Raw genomic sequence first — 9,864 nt, 5'->3', positions numbered from 1 at the left:
GGGGGTTCTGGACACCAAGGAGTGGAGTCAAGACATTGATCCGATGTCTAAACTGCACCCACGAATCGGGGCTCTCCCCTGGGCCCAGGCTTCACTACGGATGTCAAGGGTGCGGCCCTCAGGAGGCGGGAAAGGAGTGGACTTGGGGGCCAAGCCGCCCTGACCAGCCCCCCAGTCCCTGCCTCCTCTCCCCAGCTCTCGGCAAACTCAGGGTCAGGTCACACAGCGTGGCCCTCAGGAGGAGGAGGGCCTCCCTGTCATGCCTCAGGGGGTTGTGCAGCCAGTAGGCATTTTCTAGGGAGCCGCGGCTCGCAGATCCACAGGCCGTAGATTTACCGGACACGCAGCCCTAACCCACAGTCATCCTGCTAAAAGTGCCACAGAGGTCAGGGCTGTCCTCCCAGCAAACAGCGGGAACCTCTGTACCAGAAGGCAGCGGTCACCTTGGTAACAGCAGCAGTCCAGGTTGCCTGCTTCTTTCTCCCGAGCGGCCCTGCGTGACCCTAGTGGCTGAGAGAGAACCTCAGCCCAGGCCAGCCGCCCCGACGTTTTCCCGCCACTACACGAGGCAGGCGAGGCACAGCGCCCGTCCTCCGTGTGGCTTGGATTCCATGCAGAGGGGCAGCCAGGAAGAGCGTGGACATGAGCGCAGACTGTGAAATAGTAACAGGACCGAGGCCGAGGGCCAGGGCTCCGGGTCGGCGGTTGGAGGAGGGCACTCTGCAGGTGTAACCGGGGAACTGGGGTCCTCGAGACAAGAAGCTGTTGATGGCAAATTGAGGGAAACCACTATAGTCGGGGAGAAAGTGAAAGTGAAGTCGCTCAGTCGTGTCAGACTCTTTGCGGCCCCATGGACTGTAGCTCACCAGGCTCCTCCGTCCATGGGATTCTCCAGGCAATAGTACTGGAGTGGGGTGCCATTTCCTTCTCCAAGGGATCTTCCCCACCCAGGGTTCGAATCCGGGTCTCCCACATTGCCAGCAGACACTTTACCGTCTGAGCCACCAGGGAAGTCGGGGAGAAAAGCAGGGCACAAATCCTGAAGCAGAACAGCTCTGAGTCGAACAGAGACATCTGGGGAGCGAGACATGCCTGCAGGGGTGGACCCTGGGCGAGGAGGAGGGTCCTGCAGCACAGGCCTCAGGTGGGCGCGGGGCCTCGAAGGACCCCGTCCCCTCCGGCAGAGGTAGGCGCCGTCCCAGGAGGGTGTGGGGCAGGCAGGAGGGTGACACTCGCTGGTCTGTTTCAGGGACATGTCTGGCCACCAGTGAGAAGGGGCAAAGAGGGGCGTGGTCCAGGAGGGAGAACTGGGTCTGCAAGAAGGTGGGAGGAGCTAGCAGATGAGTGGACGGATCTGACTGTGGGTCAAGACGTGGCCAGGGTGTGTAATCACACCTCAACAAAGCATGGGGCTGAACTCACGGCCAAGAGTCCTTATCTCCTGAGGATATTACTGCGTGGTGAGGTAGTCACAGCTGAGGCACACCCTGCCAGAGGCGTCCTTCATGATAAATGGAGAGTATGCTGGGGTCGGGGGCTGAAACAAGATGAGTTTTAAATGTTGAAAACGGGAGGATGTGGAGATCCACTATGCACGGAACAGACGCTTGACCTTCTCCACAATAAGACATCTGCAAGGGAAAAGCACAGGGCGGGGCAGGCCTGCTGGCTGGGAACCACTCACCCACACGGGGCCCCACAGCCTCTCCAAGTGAGCCCTCTCTGCCTAGAACAGCAGGACACTTTTGAACAAAATGTACTCTTTTTAAGACACTTTCATCGGCAGAAAGGATCCACTTATTTGGCAATTTGGAAGTTCTTTGTTACACTGAGCTAAAAATAAATCTTTCTGAAACTTCCAACCCTGGGACCTGGTTCAGTAACGTGGGAACCGAGAAGCAAGGGGACTCTTCCTATGTGAAAACTATGAAGACTGAAGGGCAGCTGTCAGCTCAGACTGATCCTTCAAACCGTTCCCTAAAACCAAAAGATGTTTTCCTCATAAATAGTCCTTTTCCTATTCCTTCTCCCCCTTTTTTTTTTCCCAAGTCCAGGTGCCCTTAGCTTCCTTCTGGGCTTGGTCACTCAGTCGTGTCCAAGTCTTTGCGACCCCGTGGACTGTAGCCCACCAGGCTCCTCTGTCCATGGGATTCTCTAAGGAAGAATACTGCAGTAGGTAGCCTTTCCCTCCTCCAGGGGATGTTCCCAACTCAGGGATTGAGCCCAGGTCTCCCACATTGCAGGCAGATTCCTTACTGACTGAGCCACCAAGGAAACTTGAGGACCTTGCAATTTCGATTGAAGCCTCTCTTCTCACTGGTTTGTTCACATCGTCCACACACTGAATAAATCCTCCATATACTCAGTAATAGTTCTCAATCTGCTTTCCTCTTCAATACACAGTGAATAACATTATTTCTATCATGCTGCTGCTGCTGCTAAGTTGCTTCAGTCGTGTCCGACTCTGTTCGACCCCATAGACAGCAGCCCACCAGGCTCCCCCGTCCCTGGGATTCTCCAGGCAAGAACACTGGAGTGGGTTGCCATTACCTTCTGCAATGCATGAAAGTGAAAAGTGAAAGTGAAGTCGCTCAGTCGTGTCCGACTCTTAGCGACCCCATGGACTGCAGCCCACCAGGCTCCTCTGTCCATGGGATTTTCCAGGCAAGAGTACTGGAGTGGGGTGCCATTGCCTTCTCCGATTTCTATCATATGATCCCATTAAATTAAAAGTACAAAACTAATGCTTAGGCTTTGTATGTGAGCTTGTCCCCACCCATGCGTAAAGGCCAGGCCTGCACATCATTTGTCCACAGTTAATGGGACTAAGGACAGCAACTGACCCAATAAGAATACTCCATACGGACAGGAAGCGATAATTCAAAATATAAGTACTGTGGTCAGTTATGTTAGTACTGTCAGCGTTTCATGTTAATTGAAGTGCCCCAAGTACTGAACTTCTTTCTTGCCCTAAGAATCATAAACATTTGCTAGAATCCCTTTAACACACACATAAAAATCACATTAACGTGACGTTCATGGTGACGATGTTACAGGATTCAGCGTCTTTGCTCAAAATCCACAACTGTTCATCTCAGCTCTCCCCACCCATGGGTATGTGTGGGAGGTGTGTGTGTGACGGGGGTGTGTGTGTGATGGGGGTGTGTGTTTGTGACGGGGTGTGGGTGTGTGACGGGCGTGTGGGTGTGAGTGTGATGGGCGTGTGGGTGTGTGAGGATGTGTGTGTGTTTGCTCTAACCTCCCGAGTCCTCTCTGCCCCCAACTTTCTTGATCCCACTCACAACATTAGAGTTAAGGTTTTGGTTAGAAAATAAAAGGTGAACTACCAAAAAAGCTGAACAGATAACTTCTTAAAGATTAAAATGCTTCTGTTCACTTTATGGGCCAGTACAACTGTCTGTGCAGTATTTTCTGAATGCAATTTTATGTGAAGAAATGAAGTTGACATACAACTTCCTCACATCACCATGGATCCAGGCAGCAGCTCAACCTTGACCTGGTTCTCAGCCCTGCTGGCCCCATTAAAGTCACCTTAAAGAGCTGTTTCTTGGCAGGAATCCATTTAAACCATGAGTCCGTTTTTTAAGTATAACTTAGTTAAGACGAGATACGTCAAGCCAACTGGCAGTGAACTCCTGTGCTTGTGGCCGTGTGCTGGAGGAGAGGCGCGTGGGTGCCAGGCCCTCATGTGTCCACCTGCTGAGCCGGGGCACTGCTGTCGGTCCACGTGGGCCCCAGGCCCTCATGTGTCCACCCGCTCAGTGGGGGCACTGGGGTTGGTCCACACAGGAGCCACCTACAAGCCTTCCTCTGCCATCTTCTAACTGAAGCATAGCCCAAAGCTCTAGTATTTTCTTCTTCATGCTCAGCTGTGGCGCCCACAGCACTGGTCACTTCAGGGAGCTGAGCTGGGAGGCGCAGCTACCAGTCAGGCAGCAGGTGGAGATGTCGGTCCCGGGAGGAAGCGTGTGGGGACGGTGCGAGTTACACCTGTGACCTGGGTACGCTCCCCAGCGGCAGGATATGGAGAACGTGTGGACGCGGGGGCAGGAAGAGCTGACCAACACACACATCACCATGGAAACACGTCCCATGGACACCAAGAGGAGGCGGCCCTGGGGGGTTGGAGGGAGCAGTGGTGAACACTGAGCCAGGCACAGGCCTGAGATCACATGCGCCTCTCAGGGACACAGCGGGAGACGCGGCTGCTTCCAGCAGAACTCTAAGCTCGGGGCCAGTCCTGCAAGTCCCACATGGTGCTCCTTCTAGAGCACCCACAACTAGCGAGGGAGGCAATCCCTAGGCAGGTTGACAAGAAGTCCAGGGTCCCCAAAGAGGAGGAGAAAGGGGTCTGGGTTTCTTGAGGAGGAGATCAGATCAGATCAGTCGCTCAGTCGTGTCCGACTCTTTACGACCCCATGAATCGCAGCACACCAGGCCTCCCTGTCCATCACAACTCCCAGAGCTCACTCAGACTCACATCCATCGAGTCAGTGATGCCATCCAGCCATCTCATCCTCTGTCGTCCCCTTCTCCTCCTGCCCCCAATCCCTCCCAGCATCAGAGTCTTTTCCAGTGAGTCAACTCTTCACATGAGGTGGCCAAAAGTACTGGAGTTTCAGCTTTAGCATCATTCCTTCCAAAGAAATCCCAGGGCTGATCTCCTTCAGAATGGACTGCTTGGATCTCCTTGCAGTCCAAGGGACTCTCAAGAGTCTTCTCCAACACCACAGTTCAAAAGCAGCAATTCTTCGGCGCTCAGCCTTCTTCACAGTCCAACTCTCACATCCATACATGACCACAGGAAAAACCATAGCCTTGACTAGACGAACCTTTGTTGGCAAAGTAATGTCTCTGCTTTTGAATATGCTATCTAGGTTGGTCATAACTTTCCTTCCAAGGAGTAAGCGTCTTTTAATTTCATGGCTGCAGTCACCATCTGCAGTGATTTTGGAGCCCAAAAAATAAAGTCTGATACTGTTTCCACTGTTTCCCCATCTATTTCCCATGAAGTGATGGGACCGGATGCCATGATCTTTGTCTTCTGAACGTTGAGCTTTAAGCCAACTTTTTCACTCTCCACTTTCACTTTCATCAAGAGGCTTTTGAGTTCCTCTTCACTTTCTGCCATAAGGGTGGTGTCATCTGCATATCTGAGGTTATTGATATTTCTCCCAGCAATCTTGATTCCAGCTTGTGTTTCTTCCAGCCCAGCGTTTCTCATGATGTATTCTGCATGTAAGTTAAATAAACAGGGTGACAATATACAGCCTTGACGTCCTCCTTTTCCTATTTGGAACCAGTCTGTTGTTCCATGTCCAGTTCTAACTGTTGCTTCCTGATCTGCATACAGATTTCTCAAGAGGCAGATCAGAAGGTCTGGTATTCCCATCTCTTTCAGAATTTTCCACAGTTTATTGTGATCCACACAGTCAAAGGCTTTGGCATAGTCAATAAAGCAGAAATAGATGTTTTTCTGGAACTCTCTTGCCCTTTCCATGATCCAGCAGATGTTGGCAATTTGATCTCTGGTTCCTCTGCCTTTTCTAAAACCAGCTGAGGAGGAGATAGGAGTCTGGAATTCTCAAGGAGGAGGAAAGGACAGACATCTTTTTTTTTCTCTACATTCCTTAGTCTTAGTCACATAAAACATTTTTTTCTTTAAGTCTGAAACTGATGATTACACAGGAAACAACTCAGTTACAGTGCATCCTGCTTGAGGACAGTTTCTCCTTCCTGAAAACCTTCTGACTAATCCTGATATCTTAGAATGTATATTATGGGAGTGGGTCTGGTAGGATCTTTCTAGTGTTAAGTTCTAAGCCTGTTATCCTAAAATGTAAATTGTGGGAGTGGGTCTGGTGAAATTTTCACAAACTTGAGACATTCTTTTGATTTATTGTAATAATTAATTAAAAAGTATATAACTCCCTTGCTAACACTAGTGAGGGGCCACTCTCCATCCCCCCCTCTGATGTCTGGGTCAGAAGCTCTCTCTGTCCCTTTTGATACTTTAATAAAACTCTGCTACACAAAAGCTCCCGAGTGATCAAGCCTGGTGCCTGGTCCCGAAGCTGAACCTTCCTCAGAGGTCACAAATCCCACACTGCTCACTGTCAGCTGTCACCAGCCTCACAGCCCGCACATCACGATGCTTTCACTCTTCCCCCCAGCCTCCAGAGGACAGAGGCCTTGCTTTACTTACTGATAAATTATCTAACTTCTATGCAGAGTACATCATGAGAAATGCTGGGCTGGAAGAAGCACAAGCTGGAATCAAGATTGCCGGGAGCAATATCAATAACCTCAGATATGCAGATGACACCACCCTTATGGCAGAAAGTGAAGAAGAACTAAAAAGCCTCTTGATGAAAGTGAAAGAGGAGAATGAAAAGTTGGCTTAAAGCTCAACGTTCAGAAAACTAAGATCATGGCATCTGGTCCCATCACTTAATGGCAAATAGATGAAGAAACAGTGGAAACAGTGGCTGATTTTATTTTTCTGGGCTCCAGAATCACTGCAGATGATGACTGCAGCCATGAAATTAAAAGACGCTTACTCCTTGGAAGCAAAATTATGACCAACCTAGATAACATATTCAGAAGCAGAGACATTTCTTTGTCAACAAAGGTCCACCTAGTCAAGGCTATGGTCATGTATGGATGTGAGAGTTGGACTGTGAAGAAAGCTGAGAGCCGAAGAATTGATGCTTTTGAACTGTGGTGTTGGAGAAGACTCTTGAGAGCCCCTTGGACTGCAAGGAGATCCAACCAGTCCATCCTAAAGGAGATCAGTCCTGGGTATTCATTGGAAGGACTGATGCTGAAGCTGAAACTTCAATAGTTTGGCCACCCGATGCAAAGAACTGACTCATTGGAAAAGACCCTGACACTGGGAAAGATTGAAGGCAGGAGGAGAAGGGGATGACAGAGGATGAGATGGCTGGATGGCATCACCGACTCAATGGACATGAGTTTGAGCAATCTCCGGGAGTTGGTGATGGACAGGGAGGCCTGGCGTGCTACGGTTCATGGGGTCACAAAGAGTCAGACACGACTGAGTGACTGAACTGAAGAAAGTGAGACCTCACTGAAGTCCATTAAGACCTCGTCCCTTCTAGTTCAAACACATCCTACGAAACATGATGCGGCTTTGGGCCTCAGGGCCCTAGCACCTCCTCTCCGGCCAGAGCTTCACAGCAGTGGCCCTTTCCCTGTGAGCTCTGAGCACAGGGCTGTATGCACCCATGTCTCCTCCACTCCTGAGAAGCTGGAGAAATGTCCAAACTCACATGGAACCCCTCCTCTTTGGGGATTTCACTGAGTTCCACTAAATCTTAAAAAGGAGACAGTAGGAGTTTTTCTCAGATCAGCGAATGAAAGGGTTTTTTCCTTCATTAATTTTTTAATTTACTGGCGTGTAGCTTGTTCACGGTGCTGTGTGAGTTTCAGGTGTACAGCACAAGGAGTCAGGATTACCCACACCCATCTGTCCTCTTCTCTTAGATATTTTTCCTAACTTTTTAAACTGACTGGAGGAGGCTCTGTTCCGCGAGAGTGACTGCTCTAGGTGCTCACTGAAACATCTGCAAAAGGCGAGCTTTCAGGAGAGCACAGAGCCGGGTGCCGCCCCACCGGCCCCTGGAGGAAGCAGGCTCTGCACGCTTGTGCAGTCTCCACTGTTTCTATGTGGGCACGAGTTACACAGGGCGCGCACTGGACAGTTCTAGGGAAAATAAAACAGCCGTGCCCGGACCGGCATGGCCCTTCGCACTGTTGCGGAAGGTGCATGAGGACCCACCTTGCTGCGTGAGGCTACTCCATCGGGAACAAACCACGACAGCAGACATCTAAACCACAGGGCTCACAAGGCTCTAATCCTCCCCCTCACTAGTCAGCTACATGGCAGGCACCCTGCCTCCACTGCCCTCGTGTGTCTGTGCCCCCAGCCCACCTTCACCTCCTGCACCCGCTCCTCTGCACCTGGAGGGTCTGCACTCGAGCCCACCTCCAGCTCCTGGTGGGTCTGTGCCCCTCACCTCACCTCTACCTCCTGTGCCTGCCTCCTCCACCGACAATGTTCTGTCTCCAGCAGACCAAGTAAGCCCTTCTCTTTCTTGTACAAATGTCAGAAGGAAGCGCTGGTGCCAAACTCTCACTGAATCTTTATAATGTACCTTAGAATAGAAATTAGGAATTAATCTTACGGCATGAGCTCAGGCTATAGCGGTGTGCATCTGTAAGATACACCACACCTACCAGCTCATGCGGTGTTACAGTCACACATGGCAGGCTGGGGAGGAGCCACAGAAGACCCTTCCCTTTACTGGTGCTTATGAAGCTTACAGTCAATAGAAAATGCTTGCTGTTTTAATCAAACACGAGTATCCAAAAATATTAGGGACGAATAGTCACAAAGGATGAGTAAATATAAGAAGTCGGAAAGGCAGGAAAAGAGGGATCAGCTAGGCTATCATGGGGAGATTCTGGTTGTGGATGCAGGATCTCTCTTCAGAACCCTCTCTCAGCAGCTCTGTGACCCTGGGTCCATCTCAACCTCCCTTGTTTGTGTTTCTATAAGAAATGATGACACCTTTTAAGATGACTTTGAAGGCTAAATAACTTGCTTTGGAACCATGACTCTCAAGGTCAATCCTCCTAGAAGAAACAGCTCTTAGAGCTATCCCCATGAAGGTGGAGAGCAAGCCAGGGGGCGTTCCTGCTAGCGTGCTAGGGCTGGGTTAGGACCAGGGGGGAGGGAGCACGGCTGAGCCGCAGCCCAGGCTCCACACCAAGGCTGCTGCATGTTAGCCCTGTGGCCCAGCTCTTCTAGATGGGGGCGGGGTGTATTTTATCAAGAATGTAAACAAAGGAGAGTGTTCTCTGTGATCTTTCAAGTTCCTTCTAGCTCTAAAGTGCGACTATTCCAGTTCTGCTAAAATGGACCACGAGCAAACAGACTAACAAACAAGTCCGAATCCCTGAACCAGCAAAGAACCAAACCGCACGGGACGTGCCTTCCAATTTAAGGCAACTGTGGAAACTCGATTCCGAACTGCGTTTCCAAGCTGAGTACTGTAGGCCCACAGTCCCCTCGGCCTCGAGATCTGGAAGAACTTAGTGGCTTGGCAGGACGGCGTGGCAGCTGGGCACGGAGGCACACAGCCTCTGAATGGAAAAGCTGACGGCTGTGCAGACTGGGGGTCCAGTAACCCAGATCCCCCTCTGCTCCAGGGCTGTGGGGAAGAGCTGCGCCCGCAGCCGTGTGCAGAGCCCGACCTGCCAAGTCAGAGGCCCTGCTTTCCTCCGCTCGTGTTCCTGTGTCCTTCCTGAGAAAGCGCGGGCTTAGACGCTGCACCAGCACAGGTGTGAGCAAACAAAAATACCAACGCAGTGAACCCTTAGACAAAAATAAACACCTGAGGATACCAGGTCTCCAACTTCTGAAGCCACGAAACAGCCGTTCCGTGTGCAGCCCCTTTGCCATCTCACTCCGGGGTGGCAGGACCAATGGCCTTTGACTGATTCATGGGCAACACTGGAAGTGGCCCCTCCTTCTAAGCTGGTCTGGGCTTATACGAAAGTCTACATTTTACACATAAACTCACTCTATGTTTCTGCCGATTCATCACTTTAAATGCCTGCAGAGCAGACCAGAGACCAGCTAAGTGTCCTGGACCCTGGGTCTCATATGTGCATTTCTGCTCCCATGGGAGGGAATCGCCCTCAGGGGAGACTGGGACTCCTGGGGCCCAGTGAGCACAGTAGTCAGCAGTGATGATGGGATCATGACACGCATGTGTGCACACACACATGAACACACACACATACACACATGCACAT

At 51.0% G+C, this 9,864-nt stretch overlaps 1 protein-coding gene across 1 annotated transcript in view; it reads right to left on the bottom strand.

Moving 5' to 3' along the window:
- Positions 1 to 983: 983 nt before the first annotated feature.
- Positions 984 to 9,864, bottom strand: part of WDR27 (WD repeat domain 27) — a 98,478-nt gene continuing 89,597 nt past the window's right edge. The window contains exon 25 of the mRNA XM_010848520.1: positions 984 to 1,537. Coding sequence (XP_010846822.1) covers positions 1,451 to 1,537 — 87 coding nt within the window. The 3' untranslated portion in view covers positions 984 to 1,450. The remainder of the gene's footprint in view (positions 1,538 to 9,864) is intronic.

This window comes from Bison bison, unplaced genomic scaffold (genome assembly GCF_000754665.1).
Source record: "Bison bison bison isolate TAMUID 2011002044 unplaced genomic scaffold, Bison_UMD1.0 scf7180017864269, whole genome shotgun sequence".
Taxonomy (NCBI): domain Eukaryota; kingdom Metazoa; phylum Chordata; class Mammalia; order Artiodactyla; family Bovidae; genus Bison; species Bison bison.
This window is presented reverse-complemented; position numbering and strand designations above follow the sequence as displayed.